The 23,280-nt window shown below is 42.1% G+C and overlaps 3 protein-coding genes across 3 annotated transcripts in view; all 3 read left to right on the plus strand.

Annotated features, from left to right (window-relative positions):
- The window catches only part of LOC113929438 (protocadherin alpha-3), a 200,114-nt gene that overhangs the window by 35,161 nt on the left and 141,673 nt on the right, over positions 1 to 23,280 (plus strand).
- On the plus strand, positions 1,992 to 18,990 carry LOC113928598 (cadherin EGF LAG seven-pass G-type receptor 2-like). Its single transcript, XM_035727678.1, has 3 exons — positions 1,992 to 4,512; positions 12,788 to 15,130; positions 18,916 to 18,990. The coding sequence occupies exons 1-3, from the start codon at positions 2,116 to 2,118 to the stop codon at positions 18,988 to 18,990; spliced, it is 4,815 nt and encodes a 1,604-aa protein (XP_035583571.1). The 5' UTR covers positions 1,992 to 2,115.
- Positions 4,471 to 21,547, plus strand: LOC118357000 (protocadherin alpha-6-like). Its single transcript, XM_035727679.1, has 2 exons — positions 4,471 to 4,512; positions 18,916 to 21,547. Exon 2 carries the CDS (start codon positions 19,091 to 19,093, stop codon positions 21,545 to 21,547), a length of 2,457 nt encoding a protein of 818 aa, XP_035583572.1. The 5' UTR covers positions 4,471 to 4,512; positions 18,916 to 19,090.

The raw sequence follows: 23,280 nt of genomic DNA on the forward strand, positions 1-23,280 counted from the left end.
ATAAGACATTTTAAAGACTTTTGAGTTTTTCTCTTTAGAGATATATTGCTGCTCTACAGATGAATACTAATAGTTCTCACATAAATATTCTTTATATTTTGTCGCATTCCTCATATATGCATTTAATTATTTTCAAAATAAAGTAAGTGGACAGGGAGTCTCTTTTGGTTTCTTCCAGTGTTTGACTTTTATGGTCATTTTGTACAAATCTACAGTTTCAGTCCTCAAACAGAGAAACAGAGTCTGATTCATGTTTTAATTCAGAAAAGATGTTTTTGTGTGTGTGAGTGTGGCTCTTCATAAAATGGAAGCCTAAAGCTATTTTCAGTAGATTGATTTTTTTTTTGTTCTAATCAACCATGAGGGAAAGAGGTTTATGAATGTAAGAGGCAAAGAAAGTTGGAAAAGTTTGAAAATAATCACCATCATGACCTTTTAAGTTTTCTTATGTCAGGAAAATATATTGTGCTCTATTGATTGAGAACTCTTCATTGAGTATTAAAACTCAGGATGTCTCTAAGATCATGACTACCAAGAACCAGTATGAAAACTAAGCTAAAGTCCAGGTTTTCAATATGGAAATTGAAATATATCTTAATTAGGGCAATGTCCAAGTAAAATATTTTTGTATCTCTGGAAAATTATAGAGGCTGCTGCTAAGACATAATATTTTCCTAACTAGCTTTGTGACCACCTTAATTTAATGCACTTTATTAGGCAACTGAAGAGAACCAGACCATTCTATTAGGTAAACATTCAGCATATACTAGGTATGTATTCTGAGCTCTTAAACTAATAAGACACAACTATTCTCTTTAAAAGTTTATATTTCATAAAAGAAGGTTCTAGTTATTTGGATCTTTGTACTTATTATATGACACCCATGTCATTAGACACACATACTCAAATGCCTACAAAAGAGATATTAATGTAATAAATGACCCAAGTGATTCCATCTGTATGCTATAGTATATAAAAGAAAGTAAAGGTACCTGCTCAATTGGGTTAATCATTAAAGTCTTCATTTCATTAAGAGGTCAAGAAATTTTAAAATCGTTATAAAATGTGGGGTTGCTTTGTGAAGCATTTGGAAATGATGGATATTAGGGGATGAAATGAGTTTTTTAGTGAAAAATATTATTGGAAGCAGGAAATTGTCCACTTTGACTGAAATACATGAGCACTATAGAAGAAAACAGAAGCTTATGCCTATTAGACGTTGGAGAACAGGATTTCTAAATTTAAGAGACAGGATTTCTAAATCTAAGAGACAAATTAAGAATACCAATCTTGCTTGTGGGAGGTGTGTATTTGTTAATAAAATTTTTTGCAATACTTTTCCACACCCATTATTTACCACAACATCCTACTTCTTTAAAGCTCCTTGCACTTTCAGCCCTTAGATGAATTAATGAAGACCTTCAGGTAAATGCTGGTGAGTTTTGCTTCCCTTTTTAAGACATTTTAAAATATCCCAACATTTTTAAAGTTCTCTTTCAATGGCTTATTCTTGGCATTGGAGGTTTCCTAGAGCAGAGGGTTCTCTGAAGTCTTCAACACAAGGAATATGAAGTCCAAAGATGAAGACTGTGTCATCATTAATAACTACTTTCCCCCATTCTCAGGAACACATAAAATATATCAAGAATTTTCCTAATCAACACTTCAACAATTCTATGTTTACAAATGTATGTATGTTAATTATAGCTGGGTCTCTATAAATACTTAAAACCTGTGTGAACAAAGGATTTCCATTGAAGTAAAAGCTGTCGTCGTGGTGAAACTAAGGGTCACATTCAATCAACGGTACAAACTGTGGACCTTAGTAGTATAAAATGTATTTATAAAGTATGCGCAATGGCTCAAAGGAAGACTCACCGGTATCAGAATCCATTACTTACGGTTTGGAGCCACATGATGTCGCTCTGTACCATAAAATCGATCTTAAGAGAGGGGGGAAAAAAAAATATCCCTTCTGTTCCTATAAAGAAGCTGCACCCATCATCCACATGCTGGGAAATGCAGGATACAGCGGCACTGGACTGAACAGTTAGAAGATTTTTCTTGATTTTGAAACAAGATCCCTTAATAAAAACAAAGCACTGCGGGCTGGAGATGGAGTTTTCCTGGGGAAGCAGCCAGGAATCCCGGCGTCTGCTGCTCTCACTTCTGTTCCTGGCAGCCTGGAAAGCAGGGAGCGGCCAGGTTCACTACTCAGTCCTGGAGGAGGCCAAACACGGCACCTTCGTGGGCCGCATCGCCCAGGATTTGGGGCTGGAGCTGGCGGAGCTGGTGCCGCGCCTGTTCCGGGTGGCGTCCAAAGGCCACGGGGACCTTCTGGAGGTAAATCTGCAGAATGGCATTTTGTTTGTGAATTCTCGGATCGACCGGGAGGAGCTGTGCGGGCGGAGCGCGGAGTGCAGCATCCACCTGGAGGTGATCGTGGACAGGCCGCTGCAGGTTTTCCATGTGGAGGTAGAGGTGAAGGATATTAATGACAATCCTCCCATGTTCCCTGGAACACGGAAGAATCTATTTTTGGCAGAATCCAGGCCTATTGACTCTCGGGTTCCACTAGAGGGCGCATCAGATGCAGATATCCGGGCCAACGCTATGCTGACCTACACACTGAGCCCCAATGAGTATTTCTCGCTGGAAAAACCGTCCGATCCTGAGCGGGTGAAACGTCTTGGGCTACTGTTAAGGAAATCTTTAGACAGGGAAGAAGCTCCGGAGATTTTTTTAGTGCTCACTGCCACTGATGGCGGCAAACCTGAGCTAACTGGCACCGTTCAGTTACTCATCAAAGTGCTGGACGCCAATGACAACGCCCCAGCTTTCGACAGAACACTCTATGCGGTGAAATTACCAGAAAATGTTCCTAATGGGACGTCGGTAATGAAACTTAACGCCTCAGATTTAGATGAAGGCTCGAATGCGGACATTATTTATTCATTCTCAACTGATATTTTACCAAATGTGGAATCCAAGTTTCACATAGATCCACTTACTGGAGAAATTATGGTAAAGGGATATATCGATTTTGAAGAAAGCAAATCCTATGAAATTCTTGTAGAGGGTATTGATAAAGGACAACCCCCACTCTCTGGCCATTGTACAGTTATGGTGGAAGTTGAGGACACCAATGATAATGTCCCAGTAATCGAATTCAAGTCCTTGTCGCTCCCAATCAGAGAAGACGCTCCATTAGGCACGGTCATTGCCCTCATCAGCGTGTATGACCTCGACTCTGGTGCGAACGGACAGTTGACCTGCACCCTGTCACCCCACGTTCCCTTCAAACTGGTGTCCACCTTCAAGAATTATTATTCGCTGGTGCTGGACAGCGCCCTGGACCGAGAGAGCGTGTCGGACTATGCTCTGGTAGTGACCGCACGCGACGCAGGCTCGCCTTCGCTCTCCGCCACGGCCAGCGTGTCCGTGGAAGTGGCGGACGTGAACGACAACGCGCCGGCATTCGCGCAGCCCGAGTACACGGTGTTCGTGAAGGAGAACAACCCGCCCGGCTGCCACATCTTCACGGTGTCTGCGCGGGACGCCGACGCGCAGGAGAACGCGCTGGTGTCCTACTCGCTGGTGGAGCGGCGCGTGGGCGAGCGTGCGCTGTCGAGCTACGTGTCGGTGCACGCGGAGAGCGGCAAGGTGTACGCGCTGCAGCCGCTGGACCACGAGGAGCTGGAGCTGCTGCAGTTCCAAGTGAGCGCGCGCGACGCGGGCGTGCCTCCCCTGGGCAGCAACGTGACGCTGCAGGTGTTCGTGCTGGACGAGAACGACAACGCGCCCGCGCTGCTGCCGCGGCCGGGGACGGGCGGCGGCGGCGGCGGCGGCGGCGCTGTGAGCGAGCTGGTGTCGCGGTCGGTGGGCGCGGGCCACGTGGTGGCGAAGGTGCGCGCGGTGGACGCCGACTCTGGCTACAACGCGTGGCTGTCGTATGAGCTGCAGCCGGCGGCGGGTGGCGCGCGCAGCCCGTTCCGCGTGGCGCTGTACACGGGCGAGATCAGCACGACGCGCACCCTGGACGAGGCGGACTCGCCGCGCCAGCGCCTGCTGGTGCTGGTGAAGGACCACGGCGAGCCGGCGCTCACGGCCACCGCCACTGTGTTGCTGTCGCTGGTGGAGAGCGGCCAGGCGCCCAAGGCGTCGTCGCGGGTGCTGGCGGGCGCCGCTGGCGCCGAGACGGCGCTGGTGGATGTCAACGTGTACCTGATCATCGCCATCTGCGCGGTGTCCAGCCTGTTGGTGCTCACGCTGCTGCTGTACACGGCGCTGCGCTGCTCGGCTCCGCCCGCGGAGGGCGCGTGCGCGCCTGGGAAGCCCACGCTGGTGTGCTCCAGCGCGGTGGGGAGCTGGTCGTACTCGCAGCAGAGGCGGCAGAGGGTGTGCTCCGGGGAGGGCCCGCCCAAGACCGACCTCATGGCCTTCAGCCCCAGTGTACCTGACTCTAGGGACAGAGAGGATCTGCAGCCAGTAACTGGAGATTCCCTTTCAAAGGTTAGTTTTAAATATCCTTTATTAAATCTGAATTTTTAATCTAATGTTTTATTTTCCTTTATTCTACTAATTTCTTCCTAATTAAAAAAAGTTCAGAATGAAATTTCCCTGACATGTTTTTTTACTTCTTATATACCCATTTTAGCTAATATATTTCAGAATTAATAAGACCCAAGGCAATATGTGTTGTTTTTAAAAATCTTCATTATTCAGTGCATATTTATATAACTGTTATACATTTTGTGCTTACCATCTTCATCTATTTATTCTCAGTTGTAATCAATTTTAAGAGAACATTTTTCTTTTATTTGCCTATAATATGTCAAAAAGTGCCCAGATGTAATATAACTCAATCATTTTAAAGTGAAAACTTATGTTACTTCCATTCCACTTAAGAAGCTACTTAAGGGCGCTTGGGTGGCTCAGTTGGTTAAGCAACTGCCTTGGGCTCAGGTCATGATCCCGGAGTCCCTAGATCGAGTCCCGCTTCAGGCTCCCTGCTCGGCAGGGAGTCTGCTTCTCCCTCTGACCCTCCCCCCTCTCATGTGCTCTCTCTCTCTCATTCTCCCTGTCTCAAATAAATCAATAAAATCTTTAAAAAAAAAAAAGCTACTTAAATGCACCTCCAAAATCACTTTCCCTTTTTTCCCCCAAATGTAGCCAGTTTTAACTTTATAACTGTTACTAATTTTTACCTGTTTCCTGAACTTTATCTAAATAGAATTGCACAAAATGTGTTAGTGTGTGCCTGTGTTTGTGTGTTCTTCGTATTTGTCATTCATCATTCTACGGAATCATCCCTATTGCCATGTGGAGTTGGAGTGCACTTAGTTTGTTTTCTCTCTAGTAGTTTATTTTACCACTGTAGTATCAGTTGTTTATCTCACTGTTGACGATTTTGCATTGTTTCTCCTTATGTCTGTTTCAAATAATGCTGCCATAAATATATTAAAAAAATTTCAGTGCCCATGTGCACAATTTTCTCTATTATTTAAGACCGAAATTAGTAGAGCATAAAATATATACATATATTCATCTTTAATATATCAAACAGCTTTCTCAAATGTTTTTACCCATTTACACTTGTGCTGGCAGTGCATTGCTCTACATCATCTCCAAAATTTGGCACTGTCAGATTGTTTACATAGTTGCCATTTTGCTGGGTATGTTTAGTATTTCCATTTTATTTTTCCTGATTTATAAATGAAGTTGAGCCCCTTTCTTTATTATTATTGGCCATTTTTTTTTTAAAGATTTTATTTATTTATTTGAGAGAGAGAATGAGATAGAGCACGAGAGGGAAGAGGGTCAGAGGGAGAAGCAGACCCCCTGCAGAGCAGGGAGCCCGATGCGGGACTCGATCCCGGGACTCCAGGATCATGACCTGAGCCGAAGGCAGTCGCTTAACCAACTGAGCCACCCAGGCGCCCTGGCCATTTTTATATCTTATTTTGTACAATAGCTATTCAAGTCTCTGCCTATTTTTCTATTGTGGTGCATTTTCTATTGTTTTTCAAAATTTCTTATATTCTGGATATAACATCTTTCTTGCTTATGCATTCTTCTGCTCTTCATTAGTTTTTTGGTGAATAGAAAATTTTAATTTTAGTTATGTTCATTTATCAATCTTTTCATCTTTATTCTGTGTCATGAAGATAATTTCTTTGGTATTTTTTGTTTCATGTTCATCTTAGATATATAATCCTTTTCCAATTTTTTTTTTTGTCTTTTGTAACATACAGGTCAAGATTAATTTTCCCCAATGACATTCAACTGAAGCAACATTTCTTAAAAGTGAATTCCATGTTTTTACAAAATAATTATCCATTCTATAGGTATGACCTTTTTTGTTGTTCTAATCTACTAGACTTAAAAAAAAGGTTTTTTAAATCAATGCCCTGTTTCCTCTTTTATTTCAACCAAAAATTGTATATAAATTCCATAAGAATAACTTAGTAAGGTTCTTATTTGGAATGCATTGAATCTATTTAGAAATGTGGGCTCCTGGGTGGCTGAGTAGGTTAAGCATCTGACTCTTGATTTCAGCCCAAGTCATGATCTCAGGGTTGTGAAATCGAGCCCCACATTGGGCTCGGCGCTGAGCTCAGAGCTGCTTAAGATTCTCTCCCTCTTTCCCACTCCCTCTGCCCCTCCCCCCTTGTTCCTGCACATTCTCTCTCAAAATAAAAAAAAAATGGTACATATGAATCTATAGTGTGTTTTTGTATTGACATATTATCCAGATAACTTGTTAAAATCGTATTAATTCTAATAATTTATCTTTAGGTGCTTTGTATTTTTCAAATAGACCATCATGCCATCAACAAATAATGATAGCTGTAACTTTTTCTTTCCCGATTCTTATACCCATTATATCTTTTGTGTGCTTTAATGGCATTGAGTTGGACCATTAGTATTATGGTAAACAGAAATGGCAATACTGAGCAACCTTGTCTCATTTATGAAATCAAAGGAAAAATTTAAATAATTTATCTTTGGGCACCTGGGTGGCTCAGTCGGTTAAGCATCTGCCTTTGGCTCAGGTCATGATCCCAGGGTCCTGGGATTGAGCTCCCCCCCATCTGCTTCTCCCTCTGCCCCTCCCCCTGCTTGTGCTCTCTCTCTCCTCTCAAATAAATAAATAAAATCTAAAAAAAATTAATTTATCATTAATTATGTTCGGTGTAGTTTTTAAAAAATCCTTAAAAATTCCTTCCTACTTCTCTTCCTTTTTTGTCTTTATCTGGATTGGTATATTTTAATAACTCATTTTCTCTACTATCTTTTCAATTATACAGTACATTCTTTTACTACTTTCTTTATTGATTTCCTGGATTTTAAAACAAGCATCACTGACTTGTTAAAATTTAAATTAAATTAGTGCTTTTAGCACTTTCAGACAATGCTAGGACCTTGAATAATAACTCCATTTGTCTGCTTCCACTTTTGTTTGGTATATGCCTTTCAGTTATACATTTATTCTAGGCATAGATTACATTATTATCATGTTTTGTACAGTTACATTTGTTTTTTTTTTCTTTCTGGGATCATTTTTCTCCTGAAGAAATTCTTTAATATTTCCTTTAGTGGTGGTTAAGAATTCTCCAACTTTTTGTATATCAGAACTATGCTTATTTCATCATCACTTTTGAAAAAGAGTTTTGCTGAGTATCAAATTCTGGGTTAGAAGTGATTTTTTTCCAAGGACTTTCAAGATGGTATCCCTGAAATGAATGCCATTCTTGAAATAAATTGCTGTAAGTTTATTGTTCAGGTAGTGTGCCTTTTTTCTTTTCCTCCAGCTGCTTTTTTATAATTTTCTTAGTTTTCTTTAGTTTCTTTTGATTTTCAGTGGCTTTATTATATGCTCAGTTTTAGTTTTCTTTGATTTTATCTTGTTTGCAGTATTGAAAGCTTCTTGAATATGTGGCTTGGTGTCTTTCATCATTGCAGAAAAAATTTCAGCAGCCTGCCTTCAAATATCACTTCTGCATCATGTTTTTTATCCTCTTCTTCTGTAACTCAAGGGATATGTGTGTGAAATATTTTCACTATATCTCTCATATCTTCTATGCCCCTTTCTGTTTTTTGAAGATAATTTTTGGTCTCTTTATTACATGCTGGATATTTGTTCTGACCAATCTTCTAAATCAGCACTTTTCTCTTCTTAGTTCAATCTACTATTAAAATCATGAATGTAATCTAAACTTCAATTGTGAAATTTTTTAGCTTTAGAATTCTAGCTTTCCTTTCGAAAATAGTTTCATTTTTCTGGTGAAGTTCTTTATTTTAGTATGTGTTTATTTCAATATAGTAATCACAGTTTATTTGTGCTCTATCAGATCACTGTAGTAAGTGGATAATATGTGTGCCTTTTTTATTGTGATTTTTTTTCTCATGATCCTCTTGCTTGGTAAGTCTGATAATTTTATTTTATTTTTTTAAGATTTTATTTATTTATTTGAGAGAGAGAATGAGAGACAGAGAGCACGAGAGGGAAGAGGGTCAGAGGGAGAAGCAGACTCCCCGCTGAGCAGGGAGCCCGATGTGGGACTCGATCCCGGGACTCCAGGATCATGACCTGAGCCGAAGGCAGTCACTTAACCAACTGAGCCACCCAGGCGCCCCAAGTCTGATAATTTTATAGTGAATTTTGGATATTGTGTTTGAGAAGTTATAGTTGTTGTAAATGTCATTATTTTCCTTAAAATATGGATAATGGGGCACCTGTGTGGCTCAGTCGGTTAAGCGGCTGCCTTTGGCTCAAATCATGGTCCCAGGGTCCAGGGATAGAGTCCTGCATTGGGGTCCCTGCTCCGCGGAGAGCCTGTTTCTTCCTCTCCCTCTGCCTGCCGCTCTGCCTATCTGTGCTCTCTCTATGCCTCTGTCAAATAAATAAATAAAATCTTAAAAAATAAATAAATAAAAGATGGATAACATAAATATCTCATAGATATGGATTTAGGGCATTTATGGAAAAGTTTTAATTGAAATAAATATTTTATTTCTTTTACTTTTTTATCTCCTATAATGATGTCTGTCATTACAAATTTTCTGAACATTTTTTTCTTTCCCACTCATTTCCCAGTTCTATTTTGTAGTATGTGAAATAAAGTTAGTAGAATAAAAATTTTGTACTTTATTTGAAACTTTGTTTCTTCCTCCTCACCACTAAATCATAAGAACCAAGCTTATTGAAGTTTATTACTGTTTAATTACCCTGCTTTCTTCTTTTTCATCCTCGACACTGGTTAATGCTCTAAGAATCGTGCACCTCAGCAAGTTTCTACTGACTTGACCTAGGATTTTAAAACTGAATATAACCTAAAAGATCATAATTTATCTCAATTAAATGATGAATAAACTGTGGCTGAGACATAAAAAACTTGCTTGAGGCTACGTGGATATTATTATGAATACAGATAATAGAACCAAAAGTTTTAAATTTTAGCTCTGTTGTCCCTTTCCACTTTTAAATGAGCCTATTTGGCAATAATAAAGGCAATAGGATTGTGAGTAAAAACTATACTTAATGTACTTTACTTTTTCACTTAGAGGTACTTTGAAATTACTCTCAGATTTTTCTCCCCAGAGTGGATATAAAATATAAATATTTTAGCACAGTATTTTATAGGGAAGTTGAACCATTAAAAAATAATGTAAAGATATATATACCATATGCACTAATGTGCTTTCATAGGATAATGTTTCATAATTAATTTTTTGGTCAAATTTGACACAGCTGCATAAATTATTTATAAATCTCTAAAAGATTGCTTTACCTTCACCTGTTGTTTCTGAGCAGTGTGGTAGACCTATGTAAATTTTTACAGATAGGAGAGAAATATAGCTTATTAAAATTTCATTCTGGAGTTTTGTAGGTAATGAAGGGCATCTAGAGTCCCATGCAAAGTTAAATTTTCTAGTGTAACATCTTCTTGGAATGCTTCCCATTATATTAAGTAGAGATTCCTCAAAACTCTACCTGATTTTCTTAACCTAAATTCATGGTCAAGGAAGGAGTTTAATTTCTATAACAAGGTTTAAATATAATTAAAAATTTAAAGAAACTAGCAAGTGAAAAGATCAGTTAATAAGGTAATTTATAATATTTAATTGAAAGAATGGTTTGGAAAAAGATTTAAAGAATTTTCTCCACCTATGGAGTTGTCTGTGGAATTAAGACCAGAGAGCCTATAATTGTTGAGAACTTAACATCCTCCTAAACAGTTGAGCATTGAAAGACTAATGCAGATGATCATTCAAAAACTTAATATTATCTAACAGATGTGGGAAGATGGGTCAAATGTCAAGAGTCTTGTTTTCTCTTGAAATATCTATATATTGGGGCACCTGGGTGGCTCAGTTGGTTAAGCATCTGCCTTTGGCTCAGGTCATCATTCCAGGGGCCTGGGATGGAGCCCTGTATCGGGCTCCCTGTTTGGCAGGGAGTCTGCTTCTCCCTCTCCCCTGCTTGTGCTCTCTCTCTCAAATAAAAAATCTTAAAAAAATAAACATCTATGTATTTACCTAAAAAAATTACAAACTGAAAGAAGTATATGAAAGTGTTGATGCCATTTTTCCCATTGTGTATATTTTCAAAATGTTGAAATATAATATTCTATCAATCACCATGCATACATAGTTAACATCACACTGTTGGTTTGGCTGTTAAATACTTGACATTCACTTTTTTCAAAAGTAAATTTATTTATAGCATGGTTTTGGAGTTTCACATCAGTCATGGTTCCACAATAGAAGGTAAATCAACCTTAACTGATGACATTTTCAGCACATTTATTATCATTTTTGTTTTCTTAGCTGTGTGTATTAAAATGTTTTCAAATTATCATTATCGGTAAAAGATAAATAATCTGGAAAATTGATTAATGTTCAGATTCTTTCGTGTTTGGGTGATCTGAATGCTGAGGGGAAAGTGATGTTAGTAGAGAGTAAGAATCTTTGAAAAACTAAAGGGAATGATAAATGTACTGTTAAATATTATATAAGAAATGAATCCAGTAACATTATTCTAATTCTTTACTACTTTGAATACTGGGAAGTGAAAGTATTTCAATTGATTTTGTATTTTCAAGTAATTTCTTATCTTCTCACTATTCTTTATATTACCATTTTTCCACATTTGTTTTATACATTGACACAAAAATAATACAAGTCTCACATGAAACTTAAACCAAAAGTAAGGAATATATTTGCGGGGGTGCCTGGGTGGCTCAGTCGGTTGAGTATCTGTCTTTGGCTCAGGTCATGATCCTGGCATCCTGGGATCAAGCCCCGCATCAGGCTCCGTGCTCAGCAGGGAGCTTGCTTCTCCCTCTCCCTCTGCCTGGCTGTCTGCCTATTTGTGATCTCTCTCTCTCTGTCAAATAAATAAATAAAATCTTTTTTAAAAAGGAATATATTTGGGGTTTATGCTTTACATGTAAAAGTGTCAAGTAATAGAATTATTGATTTCCTGGACCCAATGTCTTCATAGGTAAGGAGGCTTTTTAATATTTAAGGAATTCTAGGTAGTATAGACACAAGCAGAAGGTTAAATTTCTTTTCAGTGGAAAAAATTGGTGACATTTTCTTTTGGGACATTTTCTTCTGGCCATATTTATAAGTCTAAGTGGTATCATGCAGTAAATCAAAAGGATGATTAAAAAGAGATGAAATTAACATAGTCCAGTTAATAATGTGGTTTATTTTCAATATTTTAATTTTTACTGGAACCCAAACACTTTATGGAGTAGTATATCTACAGGAAAATATTAGTATTTTGATTTGCTGCATAAAAGCAAAGATATGTACTTTCACAGTTTATATGAACTGTGATTTATCAGTTGAAGAAATGCTGCCTAGATGCATCTGATTTGAAAAATGGTGTCAAGATACTGACCAAAAGTGTTTTTACTATGATTTTGACCTCTAGAAATTTTAAATCTCCACATATGAGTTTTTAGTCAACATTAAAAGTAGTTGATATAGGGAGAAATTAAAGAAATGGATTTTTAGCAATTTAAACATCAGACTTCCAAACTGTAACTCACACAAGAATGCTATTCAAGTAGTTTGTTACTTTAAAGATAACATCAACAAAAAGCCAATATTAAATGCTGCAAATAGAAATATAAATTTGTTTCATGAATAACATAGAAGTAGTGTACAAACATCCCATGAAAATAATAGAAAACACTCAAGAAACTTAACAAGATATATTTAAATATGAAAATAAGTAGAAAACTAAAACCTTTAATTTTAGTTAGGAATTATATAAAGTCACTCCCTAAATAGAATAGACCAATACAAATTACTCTAGTAAAGACTGGTGTGGCACGACTAAAGTAGCATTGATTTTGCAGTATTTTAATGAAAACTGATATTCTTTATTATAATCTTAACGATGTATTTAAATTAGAGATAAGGAAAATAAAGAATACCTAAAAGTCATTGAAATTGGGAAATATAAGGCAAATAAAACACAACAAAGTAAAAACTCACCCTTTCATCCACATGATGGCGCTGGAAACCGCAAGTTTGGTGATTGGCTTTTTTTTTTTCCCCCTTTCCCAATAAAGGAAATCAGTGAATTAGTTTATTTTCCTTAGACAGAAAGGAAAAGGCTACTCCTTTTTTTAGTCTGCTGCTGAGGCTGAAAAGGTGAGCAAATAAAAAATTATAGGAAATTGGGAATTAGGTTTCCAAAAGCTATCGTGTGGTAGTGCAATAGACATTTGAAAATTGCAACGAATTTGCGATGGTATATTCCCAGAGAAGAAGTCCAGGTTCCCCGCGCCTGCTGCTCTCGCTTCTGCTCCTCGCAGTCTGGGAAGCCGGGAGCGGCCAGGTCCACTACTCGGTCCCGGAGGAGGTCAAACACGGCACCTTCGTGGGCCGCATCGCCCAAGACCTGGGGCTGGAGCAGGCGGAGCTGGTGCCGCGCCTTTTCCGAGTGGCGTCCAAAGGTCATAGAGACCTTCTGGAGGTAAATCTGCAGAATGGCATTTTGTTTGTGAATTCTCGGATCGACCGGGAGGAGCTGTGCGGGCGGAGTCTGGAGTGTAGCATCCACCTGGAGGTGATCGTGGACAGGCCGCTGCAGGTTTTCCATGTAGAGGTGGAGGTGAAGGACATTAACGACAACCCGCCAAGGTTTTTCCGACAGGAACAAAGATTATTTATTTTAGAGTCAAGAATAGTGGATTCCCGGTTTCCGCTAGAGGGCGCATCTGATATGGATGTCGGAGCAAACGCAGAATTGAGATACAAATTAAATCCTAATGAATATTTTGATTTGGATGTTAAAGCAAATGAAGAAGAAACAAACATTTTAGAGCTGGTCTTAAAGAAAGCAGTAGATCGAGAAGAAATCCAGGAACATCTTTTATTACTGACTGCAATTGATGGAGGAAAACCTGAACTAACAGGTACAGTTCAATTATTGATCAACGTATTGGATGCGAATGATAATGCCCCCAAATTTGATAAATCAGTTTATAATATCAGATTATTAGAAAATGCACCAAATGGGACATTAGTTATTAAACTGAACGCCTCAGATGCAGATGACGGCATTAATAAGGAAATAGTATACCTCTTTAGTGATCTTGTTCTTGACAACGTCAAATCTAAATTTATAATTGATTCGAATAATGGGGAAATAACGGTTAAGGGAGAACTGGATTACGAAGACTGTAATTTATATGAAATTAATATTGATGCCGTAGATAGAAGTCCATTCCCATTAACTGGACACTGCAAAGTAATAGTAAAACTCCTAGATGAGAATGATAATACCCCAGAGATGGTCATAACCTCCATATCTCTGCCGGTCCAAGAGGACGCTTCAGTGGGGACTGTCATCGCCCTGATCAGTCTGTCCGACCGCGACTCCGGTCTCAATGGGCAGGTGACCTGCACCCTGTCACCCCACGTTCCCTTCAAACTGGTGTCCACCTTCAAGAATTATTATTCGCTGGTGCTGGACAGCGCCCTGGACCGAGAGAGCGTGTCGGACTATGCTCTGGTAGTGACCGCACGCGACGCAGGCTCGCCTTCGCTCTCCGCCACGGCCAGCGTGTCCGTGGAAGTGGCGGACGTGAACGACAACGCGCCGGCATTCGCGCAGCCCGAGTACACGGTGTTCGTGAAGGAGAACAACCCGCCCGGCTGCCACATCTTCACGGTGTCTGCGCGGGACGCCGACGCGCAGGAGAACGCGCTGGTGTCCTACTCGCTGGTGGAGCGGCGCGTGGGCGAGCGTGCGCTGTCGAGCTACGTGTCGGTGCACGCGGAGAGCGGCAAGGTGTACGCGCTGCAGCCGCTGGACCACGAGGAGCTGGAGCTGCTGCAGTTCCAAGTGAGCGCGCGCGACGCGGGCGTGCCTCCCCTGGGCAGCAACGTGACGCTGCAGGTGTTCGTGCTGGACGAGAACGACAACGCGCCCGCGCTGCTGCCGCGGCCGGGGACGGGCGGCGGCGGCGGCGCTGTGAGCGAGCTGGTGTCGCGGTCGGTGGGCGCGGGCCACGTGGTGGCGAAGGTGCGCGCGGTGGACGCCGACTCTGGCTACAACGCGTGGCTGTCGTATGAGCTGCAGCCGGCGGCGGGTGGCGCGCGCAGCCCGTTCCGCGTGGCGCTGTACACGGGCGAGATCAGCACGACGCGCACCCTGGACGAGGCGGACTCGCCGCGCCAGCGCCTGCTGGTGCTGGTGAAGGACCACGGCGAGCCGGCGCTCACGGCCACCGCCACTGTGTTGCTGTCGCTGGTGGAGAGCGGCCAGGCGCCCAAGGCGTCGTCGCGGGTGCTGGCGGGCGCCGCTGGCGCCGAGACGGCGCTGGTGGATGTCAACGTGTACCTGATCATCGCCATCTGCGCGGTGTCCAGCCTGTTGGTGCTCACGCTGCTGCTGTACACGGCGCTGCGCTGCTCGGCTCCGCCCGCGGAGGGCGCGTGCGCGCCTGGGAAGCCCACGCTGGTGTGCTCCAGCGCGGTGGGGAGCTGGTCGTACTCGCAGCAGAGGCGGCAGAGGGTGTGTTCCGGGGAGGGCCCGCCCAAGACCGACCTCATGGCCTTCAGCCCCAGCCTACCTCAGGGTCCCAGCTCTGCAGGCACCGTGAGTCTCAAAAATAATTTTCACAATAATTTTCGTTTTAAATCTTTAATATTTATTATTTCCCTCCATCTTCTTATCTTTATGTTTTGGTTTTTGTTTTTTTTTTTGAGAGTGAATGAGTTTATCAGCTCTTTCCTGAGAACAGCTTTTTCAGAAAGAGGGTGAAGGGGTGCACAAAACGGTACGGAGCTGCTGGCGGAGCAGCAGGCCAAGGAAGGGAGAGGCAAAGAAAGCAGGGAGACAGGGCACACGGAAGACACAGTGCAGCTCCTGGACAATCTGGCCCGACGAGCCTCAGCAAACTGGCAGGCCCCAGGGACTGAGGTGCGTGGCTCCAGGCCTCAGTGAGGGAGGGACATCACAGGCATTTAATTATGTTTTTATACTTGATTATTATCATTTCAGATGTAAGTTCTGTATTGGTACTAATTCATTTACTTAAAATTACAGTTATGCGTAGAATTCATTTTAATTTGTTGCAGATAATCGCTTTGCAGTAATGAATATATTTCAGTAACATTCCCTTTTTTAAGGTTTTCAAAGTTGGCGTGAATGGATTACTTTTCTTTGCATGATAGAAATTGTTTCCTAAATCAAATTTTAATTTTTCAGTCTTTAGGAAATGTTGTAGGGAGATACTTGTATGACATATTTGGAGTTATTTACCTTCAAATCTCATATTGCAACTGCATTGAAATGTTTTAACGTAGCTATGTCACTTTGCCTTTTCTTTTCCATTGAATATCAGTTATTTTAGTATTTTTATTACACCAAATTAATTTCCTTTTTATGTAATATTTGTACACTGAATCATTCTTTTAAGGTTTCTCTAAACGGTTTTTTTCTCATGATGAATTTGATATTTATGATTTATTTTTTAACTGTAGTGGTTTCATTTATCTTTGAATACGAAATACACTTACATGGTTTACAATGTTACCCTTCCACCTCCAATATCAAGCCACTTAATATACCTCCTTGTACATTTCTAAGTTTTTTTTTGTTTGTTTCTTTCTTTTTAAAGTAATATCTACACCCAAGGTGGGGTTTGAACTCACAACCCTGAGACAAGAGTCACAGGCTCTACTGACTGAGCCAGCCAAGTGCCCGGTCTTCCTTGACTATTTCAAATGTTGCAATTTCTTGATTATCTTTCCACAGATATTTTCTTTATATACAAATAAGCACCCCTCTTCTATTTTAAAACATAATAGTCATATCGCTTTTCCTCTGTTTTACTTAATATATCTTGATAATCATGATGTATCAGTACTTGAGGATGTGTCACATTCCTTTTTCCAGATTTATGGTGCCCCACTTTGCAGATATATCCTAATTTTTTCCCTTACCCTAACATCAACATTTAGTGGAACAATGATTAGTTTTTCTTTAACTTGCATTTTTTTTCAATTGACAAATTATTATATTGCTAAGAAGCAATTTTGAGCTCTCACAGTTGGGAAAATCTTAACATATTCAAATTAGATATTATTGGTATGTTTTGTTTTTGTTTTTTTTATGATGTTATATATCAGTTATATTTCAATTTTAAAACTGCACACCAAGGGGCGTCTGGGTGGCTCAGTTGGTTAAGCATCTGCCTTTGGCTCTGTTCATTATCCCAGGGTCCTGGGATGGAGCCCCACATGGGGCTCCCTGCTCGGCGGGGAGTCTGCCTCTCCCACTCCCTCTGCCCCTCTCCTCAGGCTCCTGCTTGTGCTCTCTCTCTCTCTCCCCCTCTCAAATAAATAATCTTAAAAAAATAAAAACGCACACCAAATTTCAAAGATAGTACAAAACTAAAAATGAAATATATTTCATCAATACTTTCAAAAGTAGTATTTACATGTTGAAATGGTAATATTTGGGATACATTCAGTTAAATAAAATATACTATTAAAATCTCATCTACTTGTTTTTACTTTTTAAGAATGTGGCAACTGGGGTGCCTGGGTGGCTCAGTCGGTTGTGTGTCTGACTCTTGGTTTTGGCTTAGGTCATGATCTCAGGGTCTTGGGATGAGCCCTGCCTCAGGCTGGGCACTGAGCGAGGAGTCTGCTTGGGATTCTCTCTTCCTCTCCCTACTCTCCTCCTTCTCTGATCCCCCCTTGCATTCTCTCTCTCTACTAAAAAAAATGGGACTACTAAGGGACACCCTGCTGGCTCAGTAGGTAGAGTGCATGACTCTTGATCTCAGGGTTGTGAGTTTGTGTATATATATATATTTTTTTGTATATTTACATATACCACATATTCTTTATCCACTCATCTTTTAATGGTCACTTGAGATGCTTTTGTAATTTGGCTTTTGTAATTAATCTGCAGTAAACATAGGGGTGCATATATCCCTTCAGCATAGTATTCATATTCTTTGGGTAAATACCCAGTAGTGGAATTACAGGATCATATGGTAGTTCTATTTTTAATATTTTGAGGAACCTCCATACAGTCTTCCATAGTGGCTGCGCCAGTTTGCATTCTCACCAACAGTGCGTGAGGGTTCCTTTTTCTCCATATCCTCGATAACACCTATTGTTTCTTGTGTTGATTTTATTTTTTTTATTTTTTTTAAAGATTTTATTTATTTATTTGACAGAGAGAGATACAGCGAGAGAGGGAACACAAGCAGGGGGAGTGGGAGAGGGAGAAGCAGGCTTCCCGCGGAGCAGGGAGCCTGATGCGGGGCTCGATCCCAGGACCCTGGGATCATGACCTGAGCCGAAGGCAGACGCTTAACGACCGAGCCACCCAGGCGCCCCTCTTGTGTTGATTTTAGCCATTCTGACAGGTGTGAGGTGATATCTCATCGTAGTTTTGATTTGCATTACCCTGAGGATGAGTGATGTTGAACATCTTTTCATGTGTCTTTTGGCCATCTGGATGTCTTCTTTGGAGAAATATCTGTTCATGTTTGCCCCTCCCCACCGCTTGCTTGTACTCTCTCTCTTGCTCTTCTGTCTCTTTCTCTCAAAATAAAAAAATAAAAACAAAATATTTAAAAAAGAGAGAACCATAGAAGGGGGGGGAGGAAGATGTGGGTTCGGGAATACCTTCAGTGAAAGTCTTATTTGAAACATTGGAAGTGGATGAGAAGACTTAAAGGAAAGCATATACAAAGTTGAGATTGAGAGAAAAGGATGAGCTCATTTGGGAGCAGCTGAAGGATCAGAGCATCAAAGAATTGTGGGTAGATATTCCATGAGAATTTGCAGTGATGAAGTATGTGAAGGAAAATGTTTAGAGGGGGAGGAGAGGGGAATTTAGAAATGCTGTAAAGAATATGCACTAAAGCTTTCTTCCATTATTAAGTAAAAGAAACAGGCTTGGGAGTATTTGATATTCATCAAATAAAGAAAGAATGGACTTCAATAATCTATAAAGTGTTAAAAATGTGGATAAAATTTGTTAATTTAAAATTACAGTCCATTCTTTCTCAGAGCAAAATATAATACATGTCCTATAACAGAAATATATGCACATGTTTCTTCTCTACACAAGGAGTGTAGTATAGCTTGCACTTCTAATTCCCAAACCTACTTCAGATCACAAATTTTCTGAATTGGTTGATAGCAGTAAATTATTGCGAGAGAAGTTGTGTTGCTATGAATTATCTGATCCCTCACCCTACTCTAAATTAATAAAAGAAATTAGACGAGAGAAAACTGGCTCTGCAAATTACGAACATAAGGAGATTTACTATTAAAGTAAGGCAAAATAAGAATTTCTTTAACTTAAAGGACTACAGCTTAGCGCGGTTATGTGAATTCATTTCTTACCCTTTGTAGCCGCATGATGTCGCTGTCTACCATGAAGTCAATCTAGTCATTACAGTATGCAAAATCCATTCCTCTTATTACTGATTAGTTTCACCAGTGCTCAGTGATGGCAGTCGCAGAAGAATTGGATTAACAGACTCGGGATCATACAAATTTTATCTTAATTGCGAGGCAAGATCTTCTGATGGAAATAAAACAAGTATTTGACATGGTTATTACCCTGGAGGGCCGACTGGGATATCAGTATCTGCTGCTATCCCTTCTGCTCCTTGCAGCGTGGGAGGAGGGCAGCGGCCAGGTTCAGTACTCGGTCGCCGAAGAGTCCAAACACGGCACCTTCGTGGGCCGCATCGCCCAGGACTTGGGGCTGGAGCTGGCAGAGCTGGTGCCGCGCCTTTTCCGGGTGGCGTCCAAAGGCCACGGGGACCTTCTGGAGGTAAATCTGCAGAATGGCATTTTGTTTGTGAATTCTCGGATCGACCGGGAGGAGCTGTGCGGGCGGAGCGCGGAGTGCAGCATCCACTTGGAGGTGATCGTGGACAGGCCGCTGCAGGTTTTCCATGTGGAGGTGGAGGTGAAGGACATTAACGACAACGCGCCGGTGTTTCGTTTAAAGGAACAAAGAGTGCTGATTTACGAATCAAGGCTGCCAGATTCTATGTTTCCACTAGAGGGCGCGTCAGATGCGGATGTTGGCTCCAATTCCCTCTTAACCTATAAACTCAGTTCTAGCGAATACTTCGCCCTAGATGTGAAAACAAACAGTGATGACAATCCACAAATTGGTCTCGTGTTAAGGAAATCCTTGGACAGAGAGGAAGCTCCCGAACATAACTTACTGCTGACAGCCACTGACGAAGGCAAACCTGAGCTCACTGGCACTGTTCAGCTGCTGGTCACTGTGCTGGACGTGAATGACAATGCTCCCAGTTTCGAACAAACTGAATATGAAGTAAGGATCTTCGAAAACTCGGGCAACGGAACAATAGTCATCAGACTGAATGCTTCTGATCGGGATGACGGAGTGAATGGGGAAATTTCATACTCTTTTAATAGTCTTGTTCCAACCGTGGTTAGAGACCGGTTTAAAATAGATCCAAATACTGGAGAAATAGTAACTAAAGGGAATTTAGATTTTGAAAAATTGAATTTATACAAAATTCGTGTTGACGCGACGGACAAAGGCCACCCACCCATGGCTGGACATTGCACTGTTTTATTGAAAGTTTTGGATAAAAATGATAATGTCCCTCAGATTGCATTGACTTCCTTATCCTTGCCTATCCGAGAGGACGCTCAATTAGGTACTGTTATTGCCCTAATTAGCGTGTCAGATCTCGACTTCGGTGCCAACGGGCAAGTGACCTGCTCACTAACACCCCATGTCCCCTTCAAGCTGGTGTCCACCTTCAAGAATTATTATTCGCTGGTGCTGGACAGCGCCCTGGACCGAGAGAGCGTGTCGGACTATGCTCTGGTAGTGACCGCACGCGACGCAGGCTCGCCTTCGCTCTCCGCCACGGCCAGCGTGTCCGTGGAAGTGGCGGACGTGAACGACAACGCGCCGGCATTCGCGCAGCCCGAGTACACGGTGTTCGTGAAGGAGAACAACCCGCCCGGCTGCCACATCTTCACGGTGTCTGCGCGGGACGCCGACGCGCAGGAGAACGCGCTGGTGTCCTACTCGCTGGTGGAGCGGCGCGTGGGCGAGCGTGCGCTGTCGAGCTACGTGTCGGTGCACGCGGAGAGCGGCAAGGTGTACGCGCTGCAGCCGCTGGACCACGAGGAGCTGGAGCTGCTGCAGTTCCAAGTGAGCGCGCGCGACGCGGGCGTGCCTCCCCTGGGCAGCAACGTGACGCTGCAGGTGTTCGTGCTGGACGAGAACGACAACGCGCCCGCGCTGCTGCCGCGGCCGGGGACGGGCGGCGGCGGCGGCGGCGGCGGCGGCGCTGTGAGCGAGCTGGTGTCGCGGTCGGTGGGCGCGGGCCACGTGGTGGCGAAGGTGCGCGCGGTGGACGCCGACTCTGGCTACAACGCGTGGCTGTCGTATGAGCTGCAGCCGGCGGCGGGTGGCGCGCGCAGCCCGTTCCGCGTGGCGCTGTACACGGGCGAGATCAGCACGACGCGCACCCTGGACGAGGCGGACTCGCCGCGCCAGCGCCTGCTGGTGCTGGTGAAGGACCACGGCGAGCCGGCGCTCACGGCCACCGCCACTGTGTTGCTGTCGCTGGTGGAGAGCGGCCAGGCGCCCAAGGCGTCGTCGCGGGTGCTGGCGGGCGCCGCTGGCGCCGAGACGGCGCTGGTGGATGTCAACGTGTACCTGATCATCGCCATCTGCGCGGTGTCCAGCCTGTTGGTGCTCACGCTGCTGCTGTACACGGCGCTGCGCTGCTCGGCTCCGCCCGCGGAGGGCGCGTGCGCGCCTGGGAAGCCCACGCTGGTGTGCTCCAGCGCGGTGGGGAGCTGGTCGTACTCGCAGCAGAGGCGGCAGAGGGTGTGCTCCGCGGAGGGCCCGCCCAAGACCGACCTCATGGCCTTCAGCCCCAGTCATCCACCCTGTCTGGTAGTGGGTGATATGAGCGAGCAACAGGATTTAAATGATGAGCATTGTGCCAAGGTAAGTCTGAATTGTCATAATTAACAGTTAATACATACATGAAATATTAAATTGTTTCCTTAGAATTTTTAAAAATTTGAATAAATTACTATAATCTGTTCATTTTTTTCTTTTAACTATTGTAATCTATGTAGTTTGTTATTAGTCTTAAATTAAACTGGAATCAAACATTATACCTATTTGTGGTGCATTTTTAATATGCATAAGTAGTAGTTTTTTTTCTAATTATTTATGTAGAATTTTCACTTCTTTGCATTTGATCCAAATAGCGGTTAAACAGAAATTCAAGGGAACTTGCACTTTGATCAAGTAAATTCATATAAAATCTGTATTCCTCAGACACTGCAAATCTCTTATGTTTGCATTTTATTTGGTGTGTTGCTTTTCATGGAGATATTTCTTCTTTTTAAAAAAGTTTGTATTTGGGTGCCTGGGTGGCTCAGTTGGTTAAAGTGTCTGCCTTCGGCTCAGGTCACGATCCCAGGGTCCTGGGATGGAGTCTGCATAGGACTTCCTGCTTGCTTGCTGTCTCTTTCTCTCTCAAAAATAAATAAAGATTAAAACAAATTTTTACTTAAATTCCAGTTAATTAACATACAGTGTTATGTTAGTTTTAGGTGTAAAATTTAATGATTCAGCACTTTCATGCAACATCCAGTGTTCATCACAAGTGGACTCCTTAATTGGGGTCCTCTATTTAACCCATCACCCACCCATGTCCCCTCTGGTAACCATGTTTGTTCTCTATAGTTTAGAGTCTGTTTCTTGGTTTGCCTCTCTCACCTCTTTCTCTTTTGCTATTTTTCCCCTTTGCTCATTTGTTTTGTTTCTTAAATTACACATATGAGTGAAATCATATGGTATTTGTTTTTCTCTGACTGACTTATTTCACTTAGCATAATACTCTCTAGCTCCATCAACGTTGTTGAAAATAGTAAGATATTCTTTTTATGCTGAGTAATATCCTCCGTGTGTGTGTGTGTGTGTGTGTGTGTGTGTGTGTGTATCACATCTTCTTTATCCATTCATCAGTCACTAGGCACCTGGGCTGTTTCCATTTTTGGCTATTGTGGATAATGCTGTTATAAACATCAGAGTGCATGTATCCCTTTGAATTAGTATTTTTGTATCCTTTGGGTAATTACCCAGTAGTGCAATTGCTGGATGGTAGGGTAGTTCTGTTTTTTAACCTTTTAAGGAACCTCCATGCGGTTTTCCAGAGTTGGCTCCACCAGTTTGCATTTCCTCCTACACTGAAAGAGTGTTCCTCTTTCTTCCCATCCTGGCCAACACCTGTTGTTTCTTGTGTTGCTGATTTTAGCCATTCTGACGGGTGTGAGGTGATATTTCATTGTAGTTTTGATTTGTATTTCCTTGATGATGAGTGCTGTTGAGTATTTGTCATGTGTCTGTTGGCCATCTGTGTGTCTTCTTTGAAGAATGTCTATTCATGTCATCTGCCAATTTTTAAGTGGATTTTTCATTTTTTGGGTGTTGAGTTCTATAATACTTAATATATTTTGGATACCAACCCTTTATCTGGTGTCATTTGCAAATATCTTCTCCCATTCTGTAGGTTGCCTTTTAGTTTTGTTGATTGAATCCTTCACTATGTCGGAGCTTTTTATCTTGATGAAATCCCAATAGTTTTTGCTTTTGTTTCTCTTGCCTCAGGAGATATATCTAGAAAGAAATTGCTATGCCCATGCCAAAGATGTTACCGCTTGTATTTCTCTAGGATTTTTATGGTGTCAAGT

This window comes from Zalophus californianus, chromosome 5, assembly GCF_009762305.2.
Source record: "Zalophus californianus isolate mZalCal1 chromosome 5, mZalCal1.pri.v2, whole genome shotgun sequence".
NCBI classification, from domain to species: domain Eukaryota; kingdom Metazoa; phylum Chordata; class Mammalia; order Carnivora; family Otariidae; genus Zalophus; species Zalophus californianus.